This window comes from Ruditapes philippinarum, unplaced genomic scaffold (genome assembly GCF_026571515.1).
Source record: "Ruditapes philippinarum isolate M1 unplaced genomic scaffold, ASM2657151v2 ctg2624_1_1_1_1, whole genome shotgun sequence".
NCBI lineage: Eukaryota > Metazoa > Mollusca > Bivalvia > Venerida > Veneridae > Ruditapes > Ruditapes philippinarum.
In genome coordinates this window covers 140,533-161,085 of record NW_026856741.1, presented here as the reverse complement: position 1 = coordinate 161,085, position 20,553 = coordinate 140,533, and the positions used below count along the sequence as shown (strand labels likewise).

General features: G+C 31.6%; 1 protein-coding gene across 1 annotated transcript in view; it reads left to right on the top strand.

Annotated features, from left to right (window-relative positions):
* Nucleotides 1-20,553, top strand: part of LOC132747574 (mutS protein homolog 5-like) — a 47,784-nt gene that overhangs the window by 24,823 nt on the left and 2,408 nt on the right. The window contains exons 13-26 of the mRNA XM_060736993.1: nucleotides 3,823-3,894; nucleotides 4,486-4,542; nucleotides 9,167-9,239; nucleotides 10,383-10,492; nucleotides 11,035-11,124; nucleotides 11,599-11,644; nucleotides 12,562-12,603; nucleotides 13,379-13,475; nucleotides 13,975-14,064; nucleotides 14,431-14,557; nucleotides 15,601-15,750; nucleotides 17,073-17,147; nucleotides 17,742-17,885; nucleotides 20,140-20,277. Of these exons, the coding sequence (XP_060592976.1) occupies nucleotides 3,823-3,894; nucleotides 4,486-4,542; nucleotides 9,167-9,239; nucleotides 10,383-10,492; nucleotides 11,035-11,124; nucleotides 11,599-11,644; nucleotides 12,562-12,603; nucleotides 13,379-13,475; nucleotides 13,975-14,064; nucleotides 14,431-14,557; nucleotides 15,601-15,750; nucleotides 17,073-17,147; nucleotides 17,742-17,885; nucleotides 20,140-20,277 (1,311 nt within the window). The remainder of the gene's footprint in view (nucleotides 1-3,822; nucleotides 3,895-4,485; nucleotides 4,543-9,166; nucleotides 9,240-10,382; nucleotides 10,493-11,034; nucleotides 11,125-11,598; nucleotides 11,645-12,561; nucleotides 12,604-13,378; nucleotides 13,476-13,974; nucleotides 14,065-14,430; nucleotides 14,558-15,600; nucleotides 15,751-17,072; nucleotides 17,148-17,741; nucleotides 17,886-20,139; nucleotides 20,278-20,553) is intronic.

The following is a 20,553-nucleotide window of genomic DNA, read 5'->3' as shown; positions in this document are numbered from 1 at the left end:
ATTTTGTATTATTTTTTTCCTAAAAGCTGTTTTAATTGCAACATCTTTATTTTTCTGACCCATTCTCATATAGAATTGCCAATATGTGTCGCCAGCCTTTAAAGGTCCATAACACACGTTGAAATACGTTTGTCTGTAAAAAGCATTTCCTTTGCGATAGAAAGGTCAATTTCAAATAAGAAAAATCATTTTTTATAATGATTATGAAAACTTTCACGAAAAATGCGATTTCTGGAATAGCCCTAGGATCCGCATTTTCCTATGTCGCCAAACAATTCTTTTATACTTTTAGGTTGTTTAAATATAGATTGACGAGTATTTTGAATCAAAAAATGCATTCATTTACAATATTCAATGACCTTATTTAACTACAGTAATAGAAATATTTGTTTTTTCTAGATTTGTGTTTTTCATCTCCACATTATTTCTGTCGCTAAATTGGATATAATTTACGAGTCCAAACTTAAAAACCATATCAGACTTGGGAAATATATTTGTATTTACTACAATTAACATTTTTTAAATGTCTTATATGTCATCCAAAATAAATAAAGTAAGTTTAATTCAATGTCTCTTTCTGTAAATATATGAAAAGAGTTGCTTTTGAGTTGATCAAAACGGAAAATAAGCTTTATAATCTACGGGACATTTGATTTCAAGCTGATTGTCTGTTCATTTAATATGACAGAACAGATATTGTCTTCACAAGTTGTAACTGCAATGCTGCATAAGCCCTAGAATGTAAGTTTGTTATATTCATTTTAGAAATATAGTTATGTTGGTGATTTAATAAGCACTTATTCGTAGAATTTGTAATTTACGAGTCCTAATTTACGGGACAAAAACCACCATTAAACCCGTTTTTAATTCGTGTATTTTATGCACGTTTCGCTATTTTAACCCCTATTTGTTCCTTTTAATAGACAATCGAAAGTAAACGTCACATGTTCGCCGCCAAATTTTGAAAAGAAAGTTGACTTGCGGAAAACTTAAACTAGGTAGATATTTGAAAACATATGTTCATTTTTGATAGCGATTTGTGTTATTATATATTAGTACAGAATTCATTACCCCCATTCCTTATTGATAAATATATGTCAAGATTAGGTGTCATAATAAACACCGGGCATTTATTCTGCTTAAAAACATTTCGTCCCGTATATTAGAAAAAAAGTCTCGTAAATTAGAAATAATGAATCCCCGGCCTGACGGGGTAAATTATTTAAAAAAGTACAAAATAGCAAGTGCAAGACTTATACAAAAAATAATGTTGTATGTATTTATGTTGATTAAGTAACACAATATCAGTTTGAATGTTGTCCTTTTTGGAAATAAGTCGTTTAAAAGGGAACGGAGTTTTACATCTTCACATTTTCATTGTGTATTTACATTTCACACGTCACTATTGAGCTAACTGTTTGTTAGATGTGTTTAGATTCGATTTATGCACAATGTAATATCTTCCCAACTTTGATTAATTTTTCTAGTATATATTACAAAAAAAAAAAAATATGTTCTGATATATCCTTTTATGTTTCTGTCCCGTAAAATTAGATTTTTTGTCCAGTGTAAATTAGAAATATGTTTCTACAGTTCCTAAATGTATTTTGAAGAAACTGTGTTGAATTATTTGTAGCGATCACAATAAAAATTTTAATTTCAAGGGGAATTTTTGTATTATTTCCATTAAAAATAAAATAAAAATATTAAGTTTAAACCCAGTTTAAAGTACCCTGATAGATATAATTATCTTCCTATTCCAGGATGGCTAAGTCAAAATCAGAACGCATGAAAGAGTACCGTGCCAAAAAAAGAGCAACTATTTTGAAAGTGGTTAAAAAAGAGCGGGAACTTGTACCTGAACAAAAGTACAAACTGTATAATCATTTTTGGACAGATTCAGCTTCTTCACAGTATAGGAATCGGTCAATTTTTGATTTGGTGTGCAATTTCGAACGGTATACATGGTTGTAAGACAAGCTGGCACTATTTCGAGAGTGGACATGGAAAAAAGCGCGTGTGACGGTGTGGGTGCACCGCAAAACGAAATGCTGATATAGCTGTTAAACAGTCCAAAGCTGTCAATACAAGATGCCCGACGATTTTTATGCATGGGCGAAAGCTAACCAGAGCGAGATAAGTTTATCAGCTTTTTACACAAGAAGAATACAATGACAAAAGTAAAGAAACTGAGAAAAGACAGCATGAGATAAAACCTATTAAAGGTACAATGTCAGTGCATGCAATTACATCAAGGTAGGCCCAACCTATTGTTGATGAGAAACATGTAACATGTGCATGTCAAAAATGCTTTAGTGAACAAGGATTTAATTCAGAGTCCAGTTGTAAATGGGACTTCGTAGCATTAAGGGAAGTCAAACAAAGGAATGATACGAGCAATGTATCTGATACTTCCAATCAAGCATCAGTTGATGATAAGGCAAAAGGAAGTAGTGGTGAAGGTGAATCTAAGGCTATACATAGTGATGGTGAAAGTAAAGATAATGTTGAAGTGCCTAACTTTGTTGTTGCAGAAAATGATGGTAACTGTTATATCGGCCAAGTTCTAGAAGTTGATTAAAATGATGATTCAATGTACATATAAATTTAATGACAAAGTGGTAAAGCTATACAAAGGTTTAAGTGGCCTACAAAGATGGATCGAATTTGGGTTGAAAATAATAATGTTCTGCGTAAGATAAAGATGTCAGAGGCTACTGGAAAATATGGAATCTTTGTTGTGCCTGATGATATTCTTCAGTTCATGGAGGAAAAAAATGAATTGATGAAATTCGCTCATGCGTAATTTTCTAATTTACGAGACACAGCAATTAACAGCTTTTTACTTAAAATTTTAAATAGAGAGAGATTTAAAAATGTAACAGGTTGACGTTTTCAGATATTGCCAAATTCAATCGGTCATGTGTCACTCAAAATAGCTATTTATATGGCTGAAAGTTTATTGGTGTTTAAGATAAAAGATTAAAACAGTATGTGTTATTAATTTCAGTCATGAAAGTAAAATATTTGACTAGTTTCTGATCATTGACAAGAAATATTTTAGTGTGTGCTTTCATGTAGTGACTGGTTTTAAAGAAGAAACAGATTTTCTATGTTTAGTGTGAACTTAAAACATTATAATAAAAGAATGTAATTTACGAGACATTATTTCCTAATTTACGGGACAAATGATTTTTTTAAGATAAAACATTTCTCGATATGTTTAAAGAACAATACAAAAATTATGTGTTTGACATGAGCGTAAGCAATGAATTTAACCCTTTATTTGAGCGCATATCGCGCATATTTGTTCTATCATTTAATTGTGAAGAAGCAGATACTTCAAATTAAACTTTTTTTTCTGAAACGTTTTTCATTTTGTTTTTACTATTTCCAATGCAAATGGTATTATATACTTGTAAAAATGATTGATTCATGAAAGCTAATATCATAACAAATGTATAACATGAATTTTACATATGAACACGACAATGCTGAGCACTGGTTAGTGTCTACAGAAAGGTATAGGCCCCTCTAAATATATCATAATTTGGCATGTGCCATTGTACATTCAAATACATAAATGCAATAATAACAGTAACGTAAAATAAAATCTGATATGGATTACAGTCAGATACAAGCAATACAAGTTGGTGATGAAAACTAAAACATAACTTGTTATACTTGAAAAAATGTGATATTTATACCCTATTTGGCAATTCTATATAAGAATGGGTCTTCTGTGTACACAAAGAAATATAAGATAATATTTTGTTAATTTTTTCAGAAATCATTAACATATTTTTAAATGTACCTTTACAGACAGTGTATAATGCTACTTCAATAAAGGAGCTGTGTAGGGCCCAGTCTCAGTCTATAGAGATCATAAGAAAGGTAGGGGACCATATAGATTGCATACATAATACGGTGCTATCCATAAATACCTTTATAAATACATTTTTTGTTGATAAACTAAGTGTTCATCAGTTTCAGAAATATTTGTTGTATCGGTTTAGTATAGTTCATTACATATGAGTGCAGGCCTACCATACCTCAGTTACTATAAAAACAACCTCTATGTCAGGTAATTGATTGGTTGGCTCAGTGGTCTACAACATGTTGTGTTTATTTGTAAGCTGTAGGTCATGACTTCGAATTCCATGGAAGACGAGATATTTATTGATGTATTTTGTATATTTCAATTTGAAATGTTTTTTATTTCCTAACATGTGCGGGCACCTGGGGCTGAGTGGTTAAGGTTGTTCACTTCAAATCATTTGCCCCTCACCATTGTGCGTATGAATCCTTCCAGGGACTTTGGGGAATGTTTCATGTGAGCTAACTCTAAAAGCCTAAAAATATATTGATACTGTTTGCTTTATATCATGGTTGTTGAATGACTTGTTTAAAATGAACATACTGCTTTATATAATGGCCAGAAAAAGAAAAAAAATTAAACTAGTACATTTTCCCTTTTTTCACAAGGTGACCGAGCAATTTACAGATGATCTTCATCAAGTTACAAAGTACATCTATAAAGTTGTAAGTTGACCTTTTGCTTATTTCCTTGAACTTAACTATGAGGATATGAAGTACTTTAAGACAATCAGCGACCCATTGACATTACAAATAAATGTTTTAAATGATGAAATGTTTTAAATGACATTTCAAACCTGTGTTGTTAACATGTGATTGGTTTGCTAAAGTATATGACCCATTTCCTGAGTGACATTACAAATCAATGTTTTAGATATGATATATTGATAATTTGTTCAACTTATATTGATAATTATTTGAACTTTCTTAGTCATAGTGGCATTTCAAACCAGTGTTGTAATATAATGTGATTGGTTAGCTAAAGTACATAAAACATGCATTTTCTGTTGATATCATAGACTGTGCTATTTACGTGAATACATTTTTAGGTATATATGTAACATATTGACAGAGTAAATGGAAAATATTAAATCAAAATATTGACATATAAAAATGTAAGCTCCCTTAAGCTCCCTAGATCAAACAAACATACAGAAGAACAGAGCACCTCAAGGTAATTTACATTGTTGGGTTTTATGATTTTTAGCTCGACTATTCGATAAGAATAAGTAGAGCTATTGCAGTCACCTGGGCGTCGGCGTCGGTGTCGGCGTTTGCGTCGGCGTAACCACTTACGTTAAAGTTTTTGTAATAATTCAAATATTTTCAAAGTCCATTGACATATGGCTTTGAAACTTTGCACACTTGTTCACCATCATGACCCCAACTTGTAGACAGGAGGAGGTAACTCTATCAAGCATTTTGACAGAATTATGCCCCTTTTTCGACTTAGAATTTACGTTAAAGTTTTTGTAATACCTCAAATATTTTCAAAGTCCATTGACATATGGCTTTGAAACTTTGCACACTTGTTCACCATCATGACCCCAACTTGTAGACAGGAGAAGGTAACTCTATCAAGCATTTTGACAAAATTATGCCCCTTTTTCGACTTAGAATTTATGTTAAAGTTTTTGTAATACCTCAAAAATTTTCAAAGTTCATTGACATATGGCTTTGAAACTTTGCACACTTGTTCACCATCATTACCCCAACCTGTAAACAGGAGGAGGTAACTGTATCAAGCATTTTTTTTTACTATCAAGCACTTAGAATAGTCGAGCGTTGCTGTCCTACCGACAGCTCTTGTTATACTCTCACATAGCATAAGCTACAATACTCATCCCCATGTGTGCTGCATTTTCTGTGTGTATCTAGTACCCGTTTAAACAATATATCATACCATCAGCTATCTTCACATGATCTTAAGAAAATGTGCATCTCCATTTTCATTTTATAAAATTTCGTTGAGTGGTTTTCAAACTGATTTTCAGTTTTAAGAAGGCTGTAGAATGTATTGGTGCTAAATCCTGTCATAAAAATTATGTAGACCTCTGCCATCAGCAAAGTGATAACATCACTTAACTACCAATTATGCCACTTAAATACCAATTATGCCACTTAATTACCAATGATGTTGATACATTTTGAGAATTCTCAGCACTCGTAATGAACTTTAATGTTTGTACCGGTGTAAACAAAGTCTAAACCCAGTACTTAATAGCAAGGCACTGCTATTTACATTCTGAGATTGCAATATTTTTATGCTATAAATTCAAATAACACTCATTCTCACTTCAGTATGACATCTGAAATATTCCAAAACTGAAAAATTAACTTCTTCAAAGATTTGTTTTTCATCATCTTAACAATTAAAATATAAAATATTAACAGTACAAGTGTCTTTTTTTTCTGCTCAGCAATGATGTTTTCTAGATTGACCTGTAAAAATTAAACGTCATTTTCGAGACAGGCATTTTCAGTTAATCTTACATTACCACTTTTTGTTATTTCACATCTAAATGAACTTTTTTTCAACTTACTACATGAACTTCTGAAAATCAGAATCAATTATTAAACTTTCATTTTGTCAGTCAATTTGAAAATATGATTGGTCAAAACAACTCACATCAAACAGTTCATAATTTTATTTTCTATAACTCATAATTGACAAAAGCTATATATTTAGAATAAGCATAAGCAGGATAACAAGGTTTTCCCGATTTATTCTATAAATGTTGCTTAGTTGTACGATGCAATTGAATTGATGTTTAGAGTCAATGGTATGTAAATGTTAAAAATATGTATCAATGACTCGTAAATGGTTTGAGATTGTTCCGTAAGTGACACAATCTCTTGAATGATTAATTGACACAACTAAGAAATAAAACTTTGATATATGCATATTTACGGAATAAGTGCAAAGAACTGTTAGTTATGCCAAAAGAATTATAATGTTTATAGCAATATGAAATCAAAATAACGCTTTAAAAATGAAAATTCGCAGATTATCAAACTTATATTAACAGTTTTATTATTTATGGAAAAATAAGAAAAAAACCTGTCAAATAAGGGATTCCATAACTGAACAAACTAGCATGAATTAAAGGAAATGTTATGGCATGAGCTTTTAACCACATCTGCGTTTTAAGAATAAAATTTTAACAGCAGAAAATCGTCCCGTAAATGATCAATTCAGTAGTCTGGGATTCAGGAGTTGATATTTTTTGCTTAGTCATAACATACGCGCTATTTCATACTTGATCATGTTTTGATATCAATGTTGATTTGCCAAACAGAAGCACATAAAAAATAGACAGACTGAAACCCAGGCTATCAATTCAGGTTTGATTATCTAAAAACTATATACCATATAGTTTTGCCTAAATGAAACACAGAAACAGTATAAACATTAATAAAACAAAGTAAACTGCTGTCAACATAACATTTTAACATAACATCATATAGCATAAATAAAACTTTTATGAAACAATTAAATGTTATGCGAAAATTTAATTATTACCTATTGTGTCAGATTTCTAAACCTAGTATGAATCAAATGTACAAAATGCATGAGTGACTGGTACTTTGTTCTTGCCATTGTAAATTGTTTTAACAATATATAAATAAAGTTATAATGGTCCATAATACTTTATCAAGTGTCATTGCCTTTGTTTTCCATGATAAAGTATCAGGAGACTTACAATCCTAATTTCGTCACGATTTCATTATCTATACTAAAAATTCTACATGTTTTGCCCATTCCTTTAGGTTCTTCGATAATCTTTAGCACATTGTTCTTGCTAATCCAAATTCTATCTTCCCTTCTCAGCCACTTAAATTAACATTCTACTTTTCTACTTTTCTCCATACATACCACTTCTACCTCTCCATCTTCTTTGTCAATGTCAACCACTTTGCCGACATAGTTCTCATTTTCATATACTGTGATAGCAAAGTCACCAATTTTTGCCATCTCTTCTTATGTCTTCATTTTTGCTGTTTTTTGGCAATTCAATCAAGTCCAGGGTATTTCTGTTACTCTTATCATTGTCAAAGTCGGAAGTCTGACACATCTGCTTTTGCTGGGGTCCTACATATTACCGGTTGTTTGCCACTATGTAAATTATAGAAACAATATGGTTGCCCGCCCCCAAATAAAAAAGTCTCCTGGAAATTAGCCTTAAAATTATGGCATGCATGAATTAAATACATGTTTCATTTACTTCAGATACCAAATATATGCTACAATTAGCTATAATATCTTAACATAAATAATAATTCAACAAGTACCAGGTTTTATAAACTATGTATATATGTAAATTACTTTATTTGTTCACCTCACAATATATTACTTTTAAATTATTTGTTCACCTCACAATATTTTACTTATAATAATACATTTTCAAAATTTTCATGAAAATCAACATGAAATCTGGAGGGGTGCTGCATTCTACCTGATTGTATACAAAGACAAACATTATTTTCGAAAAAATGACTGCTCTTTACATTTCTTGAAGTCTTACAATTTATTAATCCAAAGGCTCTATATGCAGCTAATGGAAGCTATATAAACAAACAAGATGGGTTGCATAGAGCAGAAAGAGAGACATTGTCCCTTAAAATGTGGACTCATAAATGGTGGTAATTTTTGTTCTGGGTTGATTTTTTTACAAGAAATTCTCCTATAGTCTTCTCAAATGTGGTTCAGTTGGCAAGACAAACACCTTCACTCATTATTTGTACCATAAATGAACAGCTCTCTATTGTTCCTTTTGAAAATTTATCAATTTTCGAGCAGCCTCGTAAATGGTTTTGTAAAAATTACGCTCGCAAAAGCAGCATTTGCCGTCAATCCGCAACATAATGGTTCTGCAGAAACTCTTGTTCTTAACAGTAATTTTATGTTAACTATAATACTATTAATCATTTACATGTATAGAAAGACTCTTCAATATATAATCATCTGTGACTTACCTTGCTTTGCAGTAAAGACTCATAAATGTTGTTGAATTTTAAGACAAGTACATGTACTGTATACTGTAAATACACACATCAAGTGAGAATGAGTGATAAGCAAAGTGCTTAATTACTTTCTAATAATATTTGCAGTGACATCAAAATTTGGTTGCAAATATCACAATTACCGTATATATTGGTCAAGGTATATATTATGGAGAACTATTCTACTATATCTGATAATCATTATCATATGTTTGGTCAACTAATCATACCACCCTACTATATCACTGAACCCTGTAAAACAAACTGTAATTGTATTCTATTTCAGGTAGATTTTCAGGAGTGCTCCTTACAGAACAGATTTGTGGTGAAGCCAAATGTCAATGAAAACTTAGACAAAAGTAAGAATAGTTTGTACCTTTGGTTACCCAACTGCTTTTGCTAAATGGATATTGTGGAAATTTCCATTGAGAAGTTTTGGGATTTCAAAATCAAAGTGCAAAGATAAACCAACCCATAGTCTGCTTAGATTGCAAGACCCAGCTGACTTTATCCTTCCTGCATAAGTCTGTCCATATGGCTGTCAGCACTAAAAGTGTTATGTGTAATGAAAGTGAAGTTTAACATCGCAAATATGTCACTAGCATATGTGTCAGACATTAGTAGTTTTATACTTGTGATTTTAAATGAAGTGAAAATTGTCAAGATATTATTTTTCAAGTAAACTACATGTACATTCAAAGTTTACAGTGCAACACCCATGGCATTATTTCAAAGTTGTACAGGTATAATTGTGTTTGATATTGTATTTCACAAAATCTACTGGGGTTGTAGCTTGTTGGTAAAGTGTCCTGTAGAAGAATAACAGCTGATGGTAGGAAGGCTACATCATAAGACCATTACAAAAGTGACACTGACATCTTCCTGAATGATGACAGTACCCAGCCCTCATAGCTCAATCGGTTGTAGTTGTAATCTCGACTTTGTGGGTTAATTCCTAGGCTGGCAAACTTATATTACTAAAACAGTTTTTCTGATGAGACTTTTAATCGAGGTCCCATGTATTACATGGCATGCCAAAGAACTAGGAGATGCTGCTGAAAGCATGCCAAAGAACTAGGAGATGCTGCTGAAAGCACGCCAAAGAACTAGATGCTGCTGAAATTGGGGCATTTTTCTGTATCTGTATCTTGCACCTTCCTCCAAAATCTAAAATGACTAATACACTTCTGGTGGACTCAACTACATGTATATAGGCAACTGGTGGCTCAAATACACACACCTGAATCAGTGCTTAACATTCATGCACACTATTCAGGTTGACCCTGCCACCTGTATGTATTTATTTTAAAATTGCCATGGGAGATGTTAACATCCAACACCCTTTAAAATAGATTAGTGATAAAGATTGTCACATGATATTTCATATGAAGATATAAAGATAAATCAGATACCAAGTTGTAATTATATGACTTGTTGGATGTACCATGGTATGGCATCTACTCTATATCATTTGGCGTAAAGAGTTTATTTATACTTAACAGAGAAACATTTGTACAGTAGCTTGCCAGAATATTTGACAGAAGTGGCTTACCAAGAGTTGAACGACTTAGATAATGATGTAACACTGTGCTCAATTGTGTACATACCTCAGGTATAACAAAGTGTTAAATTATATTAATATGTTGAGTAGTTAAATTGTGAATGTTCTGCTTGCATTTTCCAGAAGTTTAGATTGTTGTTTCACACAATAATCATCTCACACAATAATTTTCATAATTTTAGGGAATTACTACCTTAGAGGGTAATGCAGCAGTTATTTGTATATTTAGGAGACTAGCCAGGGCCAAGCTAATTCCTAGAAAAGTCCTAGTCTAGCAATCGGATGAAATGCCCAATTTACTGCAGATTACATAAGTTTTGAAAACAAAACCATCACATTAACTTGGTAATATGGGGACAGCCGAATGGTTGAAACATGACTCACTGACTCTTCCTACCCGGAATAGGCATGGGTTTCAAAGGTTACAAATCACTGGTATATATTGGCTTTTAAAAAAAGTGTGTTTCTCATTCAATGCTAAAAATATAGCACTGCTCTAAGAGAATGATGCATGCAAATCTCACCACATTTACAAATTTTGTCTAAATGAATTTTTGTTTTATTTCAAACATCATTTTCATTTATGGTGACAGATTGGTTACCTACTTGCTATACCAGAGGCAGCTTTGATTAACCAGTCTGAAGACAGAAGTAGAAATGAAATACATGGACTCGAATTTGTGGTAAATTTTGTTTTTTCTTGATTCTTTTTACAGATTTATATTGGTGTTGTCAAAATTTTTGTATTTTTTAAGTGTTATAAAATTGGCAGAAATGTCACTGAGCACTGTATACCAAATGTACAATTGACATTATCATGATCCGTAATATACAATACTACCAATTCATATATTAATTTGGTTCTGTAATAGTTATTGATTTTTTCCCCCCCCAAAAAAAAAGTTTATTCATAGACTCACATTAAAAGACTCATATTTTGTGGAGAGTGACATCACACTCCCTAGGTAATTTATAGTAGAAGTTGGTGTTGATCTTTGAACCTTTGTAATTTCAGTAGTGTTTTTTCTCTTTTTCTTTAAACGCAACTGTGTCAGAATCATTTACATAATTTTATGCGATCTTTTTTTTAAATAAAGAAATGCAACCTCTATCAAAAAGATAACAAATTCTTATTCTTTGTGTTGTATGTACCTTAGTTTCAGTCAAACAATTTCCTACATTATCGAAGTGCTCGCACTAGAGGTAAAAGTTTGCATGAATTCAACCCTTAACCTGCTGGAACTTTAAGAGATTAGCCTGCGCCTGCCCAGTCTGACAAAGCTCTATACTGTTTTGTGACAACAAATGAGCCGCGTCATGACAAAACCAACATAGTGCGTTTGCGACCAGCTTGGATCAAGACCAGCCTGGGCATCTATGCAGGCTGATCGGGATCCATGCTGTTCGCTTACAAACCCTATTTCAAGTAGAGAAACTGATAGCGAACAGCATGGATCCTGATCAGACTGCGCGGATGCGCAGGCTGGTCTGGATCCATGTTGGTCGCAAACCCATTATTTTGGTTTTGTTGTGACACGGCTCAAATTTCTATCTTGATATCCCCAAAATTGATAATGGACAGTTTCAAAAAATGGAAGTAGGACAAGTTCATTCAAGAAATTCAGCAGGTTAAAGGCTCAGCTGAACTTGAATTTACTGTTTATGTTTCTATATGCCAGTTTAGATGTTCATATTTTTTGTTAGACGTTGATAAAGTTATATCCCTTTTAACTATTAGTTTAAGATTTGCTGTTGTTGTTTTTTAGGTGACTTCATTTTATTTATAAAAGTTAAGATATAGATATACTTGAAATTTTTTGAAATTTTTGTTGAATCAGCTTTTTTTGTAACTTCAGTATTGTATTATCTCAGTTCTAACACAACTCTCTAAGGAGGGGATGATAATAAGATCTATACCACTATAGTAGTATCTGCTAATTTCCTGGTCCAATTAGTACTTGCAAAACTTGTTAGTTTCTTAAGAAAACCTTTTTGTTCTTATAAGTATTAATACAGTCATTTACAGCATATAGTGTATATGAAAGCATTTTGTGCAAAAATAATTTTCTATAACCAAGTTTCACTAACTGTTAATGTCATGTATAATTTACACATTTCAGAGTTGGATAGATTGCTAGGCGACACTCGTTGTGATATCACAGGTAAGATCGAAACCATGGTAACAATGATTTTCAAAATATGAGGATAGTCGAAACTTTTACAGAGATGTTTAGAAGAAAAGAAGAATTTTGAAGTCAGAAATTAAAACCTGACATTTTTTTAAGACACAGTATATATATGCAGTCATAATATATAATTGTTTTACAATAGTTGCAACTCTGAAGCTAATTTTACTATGAATGAAAGATTACCTTCATTAAGAAGACACTTTAATTTTAGATGTGGGAATGACGGAACATAATCAATTACAGTGCATTAATTAAATGTATCTGGCTGTCTTTTTATTGCTCATTTTAACTCTTTAACTTGAGACCCAAATTGATAAGCCTATGCCATCAGTATAGAGCCAGGCTAGCCTATATATGGAATGAGACATTATGGGGTTAGGTTTTGATCTTCCACTTAACAGTACATGTATGAGGTGTATGAAAAGTTATTTTGATCATCACCCGTTCACTCACTATATATACTTGGATAGGCATAATGTCACTTTAAAAAATATGAAAGCTTGATATGTCCATTTAAAAAATTTAGTTGGTTAAAGATTTATTTTTGTGAGAACTTATCTGCATAAGTAAAACATCAGGGTCTAGTCAGATTGTGTATACATAGACTTGGTTAAGTTATAGTTTGAGCTTTAATCAGATTACATGAAAATAATTAAAATAACTGAAAGCTGTCACAGCACTCTGTCATCTGTATTGGTGTCTCCATAGAAAATTTGTTAACATCAAAATTTCAAAAACTATTTTTCAGACATTGAGACAGCCATCATGCATAAATTACAGAACAACATTTTGAAACATTCCAAGGTTTTATTGACAGTGTTGGACATCTGTGCAGAACTAGACTGGTAAATCTTCCTTACTGTACATGTTTATATTCGTAAATCAATCTTGCAAAAGGCTATAGCTGTGAACACTTGTAATGCATGCATTTTCCATGTTACAGTTCAACCGAGATTCTTATGTTAAGTGATTTTCGTTTGATGATAAACATATAGATAGTCCACTGAGGTTAGATTACTGTAGTAACTTTTTAAATGTCAATTTGCTATCAAAGGCAAAAAAAGTATCTCTAACAATTATTATAATGATCAGATAGACATAAATTACGCTACATTTTGTTTAGTGAAATTCAACTAACGTAATGTCCAAATTTACGTAAAAGATACGCAAACCTTACAGAACGTCAGTGTAATGCTCACCTTTTGATTGCAGAGACTCAGTGAAATAGATCTTGCAGTTACTGAATAAGTTTTCTTCTTTTGTCAAAATAATTCAAATTTAGATTGTAACATATAGCTTGAATTTCATTTATCACAATATGTTTTGACCATAAAATCTTTACAGTTTGTTATCACTAGCAGCGTGTGCGAGAGAATATGGTTATAGCAGACCTTGTATTACAGATGATAATGTTATAGAGGTGACAAATGGAAGGTATTTTATGGCTTACTTCTATGTCATCCTTGCAATCCTCCACAACCCATGCAGCTAGCAATCGTTAGATTGATATTTTGATATTTTAACAAATTGGCAATCCTGCCACAGTGGTAACTGATCTCGGCTTAATCCTAAATTTTTTCCCAACTTTATTGCATTCCCTTTATTCATTATGTTGTTTTCTGTCCTTTTTAGCATATATTTTTGTTGAATAGTTTGATTTGTGACATGAAGTATAAGTAGAGGAAATGTTATATTTAAAATCTAAATAATGTAACGAAATAAAGTCATTACCATTAATAGCATTCTTAAATTTATAATTACATCATGGAAAAACACAATAAAATGTTAGATTTATTTCAGACATCCGATTCAGGAGGTATGCTGCAGTACATTTGTACCAAATGATGTTCAAAGTAATGCAGAATATGGAAAAATAAAAATATTAACAGGACCTAATGCATGTGGAAAATCTGTCTACCTCAAACAGGTTTGAATAGTACTTTATGAATAATATATTTTTGGAACTCTTCTTTATGTAACTGTTTGTACAGTTACTGGAAATGAAGTAAAAATTTACCAAAAATTGATCACTCTTACTGAAATTAAATAGAGAAATCGCACCTTTTGCAAAAAACCGCCTCCGTGGTCGAGGGGTTAGAGTGGATGACTTCTAATCCAGTTACCTCTCTGGCATGGGTTCGTTCCCTGGGAGATGCTTTGGTAGTTTAGCGCAGAGGAAGGTAGTCTAGTACTGGTGTAACTCTCCAGGAACGATGGTTAGGAAACTATCCGCCTATATGAATGAAATACTGTTGGGAAAGGCGTAAAATGGAACAAACAAACAAAAGCAAAAAAAAAATAAAAAAAGAAATAGGCAAAGCAAATACGTTGCTTCTCAGTTCATTAAACTACATGTAGCTTCAAAGAGTTTAAATAATTGTTTTTACAGCATATATAAATAATAAACCCTGTATTTGTTTGTATAAAAATATATTGGTACATTGTCATATATTTGCAATGTTAACACGCTTTTAATAGACCTGGCATCAGTATATATTCTCTTTAATTCTTTCTTTTGTTCTTTTTATTGTCCAAATTGTCTTAACTCTAAGCAAAAACTAAAACCAATTTTTGTCTGTTTAATGATATTCTTCATACTTTAGGACTATGGCAAGGAAATAACCATTGGGCCTTAATCATAGTAGTGTTACTTAAAATTCAATAAAAACACATGATTAAATGAGTCAGCATATGAAAACGTCAGAGTCACTAAGAACATATGAGCCGCGTCATGACAAAACCAACATATTGGGTTTGTGACCAGCATGGATCCAGACCAGCCTGCGCATTCGCGCAGTCTGATCAGGATCCATGCTGTTCGCTTACCAACTCTATTACAAGTAGGAAAACTGATAGCGAACAGCATGGATCCTGATCAGACTGTGCGGATGCGCAGGCTGGTCTGGATCCATGCTGGTCGCAAACGCACTATGTTGGTTTTGTCGTGACACGGCTCATTCATTTTTTCAGGTGGCTCTTATAGTATTTTTGGCACAGATTGGTAGTTTTGTGCCCGCCGAGGAAGCTAAGCTAGGACTTGTGGATAGAATCTTCACAAGGATCAGATCCATGGAAAGTGTTTCTGTTGGGCTTTCTACATTTATGATTGACATAAATCAGGTAACATTTATCATGAGTATGGCTATGTATTATTTGATGGTGAAAAAATGAAATGATTATATGTATTGTATGCCTTTTATATTTTCTCAAATTTTAGTGTGGAAAAAATAAAAGAATAATACAATGTATTATGCTCTGTTACTTAAGAGGAGAAAAAAAGTGTACAGTAGTATTTTATGTTACTAACTTACATTTAAAATGTACGGAGATTGCTTTTGTTGTAACATTGTAAAAATATTTGCTTTTGATGCAACTAAGAAAGTAAAAGAAACGATGTATTTCTTATACACTGTATCATTCTATTTGATTGCCAGAAGAAAATACCTTGATGCTTTTTTGATGTGTAAAAGAATTACAAACACATGTGAATAAACCACACATCAGAACTGAATGTTGACTAATGGAACTGTTAGGTTTATGTATTGATTATTGTTAGGTTTATGTATTGATTATTGTTAGGTTTATGTATTGATTATTGTTAGGTTTATGTATTGATTATTGTTAGGTTTATGTATTGATTATTGTTAGGTTTATGTATTGATTATTGTTAGGTTTATGTATTGATTATTGTTAGGTTTATGTATTGATTATTGTTAGGTTTATGTATTAATTATTGTTAGGTTTATGTATTGATTATTGTTAGGTTTATGTATTAATTATTGTTAGGTTTATGTATTGATTATTGTTAGGTTTATGTATTGATTATTGTTAGGTTTATGTATTGATTATTGTTAGGTTTATGTATTGATAGGTTTATGTATTGATTATTGTTAGGTTTATGTATTGATTATTGTTAGGTTTATGTATTAATTATTGTTAGGTTTATGTATTGATTATTGTTAGGTTTATGTATTGATTATTGTTAGGTTTATGTATTGATTATTGTTAGGTTTATGTATTGATTATTGTTAGGTTTATGTATTGATTATTGTTAGGTTTATGTATTGATAGGTTTATGTATTGATTATTGTTAGGTTTATGTATTGATTATTGTTAGGTTTATGTATTAATTATTGTTAGGTTTATGTATTGATTATTGTTAGGTTTATGTATTAATTATTGTTAGGTTTATGTATTGATTATTGTTAGGTTTATGTATTGATTATTGTTAGGTTTATGTATTGATTATTGTTAGGTTTATGTATTAATTATTGTTAGGTTTATGTATTGATTATTGTTAGGTTTATGTTTTGATTATTGTTAGGTTTATGTATTGATTATTGTTAGGTTTATGTATTGATTATTGTTAGGTTTATGTATTGATTATTGTTAGGTTTATGTATTGATTATCATATGTTTATGAACAAATTTGTGTGATTTAGATGGCAGAGGCCTTGAGAAGTGCAGGCGAAAAGTCATTATGTATTGTTGATGAATTTGGAAAAGGGACAGATATGGTAAGTTCTTGTTTTTAAGATTTTTATACATGTTCACTTTCATTAAAAGTTGTAAATACAATGCAATATTACATATAATAAACAGAATTTTTAACAACTAATGAATAGTGTTTACTCAGATATTGCTTATATTAAAGTACTGCCTGTTTGTAACATTGCTTTTCATTGGATAATGGTGATGTTTGTATAGTTTTATATACTGTCAATTTATGCAAAAATCTCATTTTTTCTAAAAAAAGAAGTTTGCTGCATTATATATTTGTTATTAATATTTCTGACAGGTGATATTGTCAAAATATAACGATTGTTGAAATATAACTCTTGCCTAGCAGCTTGGGTTAAATTTACAACCACCCCTTTATATAGAGCCATATAACCTATGGAAGCTCTTTATAACTTAAACTTTATTTTCATGTTGCTACATAAGAACTCCTGCATATTTAAAACCTATACTTCTGTTATAATCTTACAAGAAGGATCATAAAATAGAACAAAAACTAATTTTATATGGTGTTTACAAATTAAATGTTGTATAAAATAAACTAAATTTGAGTATTGAATTATCATATCTTATGAATGTTTCATATATAACAGGTGGATGGCCTATCATTACTGTGTTCTTGTCTGAAGCACTGGATAGACCAGGGAAGTAGGTCCCCTCATATTTTCCTCAGTACACATTACCATGGCATTATACAACAAAGTCTAATTCCAAGAGTTCCAAATGTCAAATATCTGGTATGTTATTAAATTATAGGGGTTATTTTTTTTAATTTGTATGTATCATAAATTTTGTGCAAGGGTATTCAAAAGTTTAAAATGTCAAAGTGAAACTGTAAACCGTCCTTTAATGATAAGCTATATGAAGTAAGCAAGTATACAGTTAAGTGTATGGACTCTAGTGTAACAAGATTTATTGAATAATACATTAGAATGTTTTATTATCGAATACATGTACTTTAGTCCTATACAGCTCATTTAAAGATAAGTTTATAATTTAAAATGCTAAAAATGAGAGTATATAAACTTATGATGTGCTCTATCTTTGGTCGCCCATATGGTCTCTTTCCGGTGGCAAGGGTAAACAAACCCAAACACACACATCTTTGGAACACATTGCAATGGTATATTAAAAACAATCACCTGTTTGTAGATATTGACTCAAAAGAATCTGACTAACATATTAATCTTGAGCTTGTCTTGACAGTTGGTGAAAAATTCAGTTTTACATACATGAAGTAACACTTTGTGTTATAAACAATTTTTGTACTGTATGATATAAGATACCAGTAATAAAACTAAGTAAGAAGTTGAAACTATTTTTATTTGTTTGGGTCGTCAGACCAAACAAATAATGGTAGCGAAATTTCAGAGTCTAATGCTGTTAATTGCAAATGCCGAAAGTAGTCCACTTTTTTGAAGCGGTTACTTCCCTTTATATGTACACTAACGATGAAAAATTCAGGGGAGATCACTGCGTAAAGATGGTCAAAGGCAGGCGCATTAATTTTCAAGCAAAATAATTCACGAATGGTCGAAGATTTCTAATATTGTTTTATTGTATTTTCTGATCGAAAATAAGTAAATACAAAGCGGACATTCAATCTCTGACACAGAAGTTTCACGACAAACCTAACAACAAGTAGTTCTCAAAACAGCTTAAAACTAGCGATTTAAAAGAAAGAAATATTTTTATTTTGTTACAAGTATCCAACAAATTACAACGCATTCAAAGTTTAAAAATAGCGTTGGCTTATAGAATTGTCAATAAATGCACAATCACAAATTACGCGGATGAATATGATTTTATCAATGAAAATACTATTTTTAGCGATGTCGATTACCGAATACTACACAAACCGAGTAGTGGAATATATAGATTCTAGCGATGTCGATTACCGAATACTTCACAAAGAAATCTGACTGCCGAGTAGTGGAATATATAGATTCTACATGTCGGACTGTTTGGGCGAGAAGATTTTCACTAAATTATTTACTTCAATTTTAAACAACAGGTTTATCATGAACAAAATACCTCGAAATTAATAAGGATTACAAACCCAAAATGCAATGGAAGTTCTAAATTGAGAATCGCTTGATTTTATTCAGACATAATTTGTACAACTTCTCCGTGGTGCAGTGGTCACGCGCTCGCTTAGTGAGTGAGAGGTCTGGAGTTCAAATCCTAGTCGAGGAAACTTTTTTTTTTCAAAATTCTTTTTTAAGTGTCTTTGTTAAGGAAGTAGCCATGATATGCAAGGATAAAGTGTGGCTGTCATAAAAAATGAACATAAATGATTTTTTGATGCAACTCTAGTTATGCAAAATTCCGTATGTATCAAACTCTGGTGCCTTGCAAGATGAATTATAGTACATAAAAATAAACTTATACAGGAAAATACATACAGATATACAGCACGATTTAGATTGCAAAGATCAGAAAATACCACGGAGCTTGCAGCCCTTTGATTCTTTATAAATATACATGCTTATAGTAAGCTCCAGGATTATTTACATCTTTGTTAAACAACAGTTAAAGTCGTTACAAGTCCTAATTTAGAATAATATGGTTTTCTTCAGGCCGTTCACATATAAATTCACCGTGGCTGAGGGGTTTTCGCGCTCGCTTAGGAAGCGAGAGGTCTGGAGTTCAAATCCCAGTAAAGGCAACTCTTTTTTTTCCAAATTGTTTAAGTCAAATAAACATTGGATTGAATATCAGTGTTGCAATTAGTCTTATAGCCAATTTACTACAATTAAAACGCTTGAAAGCATTGGTGGCACTATACATATAATCTCACAACCTGTACCTTTCTTACATTCTGAGACCCAAACAAATTCAGCGCCTTCTGTGCTTTGATTTATATTTTGACATCATTTTGTTATGTGAAATATACAACTATTCATGAAATACTTGTGTCTTTTGATGTTGATATTACATGTATATATATATAAATGTACAGTTTATGAATACATTCATGAATTTATTCAGACACTTGAGACATTACATAATGGTGAAGAATTAGTTTTCTTGTACCAGCTAGTAGAAGGTCATACTTCTTCCAGTTACGCTTGCCATGTTGCAACACAAGCAGGACTTCCAAGTACGATCGTCAAGAGAGGGACAGAGGTAGTAAGATATTTCTATTACATACAAGCATTTAATTTCATTGGCAGAAACTTGCAACATTGTTTGAATTCTGATTTGTATTCAGTATTAATTTGAAGAATGAAGTTAAGATTGTGAAATTTTTTTTAAATAAAATTTTGGATGATCAGTTGAGGTATGAATTTAAGAATACAAATTCATAGCAATTTTTGCTTGATCTTAAGGTACTGTCTATGAAAATCGCATTATTACCATAACTTAACACAGTGTAAGAAATTCGGATTTGAAGCCACTAGT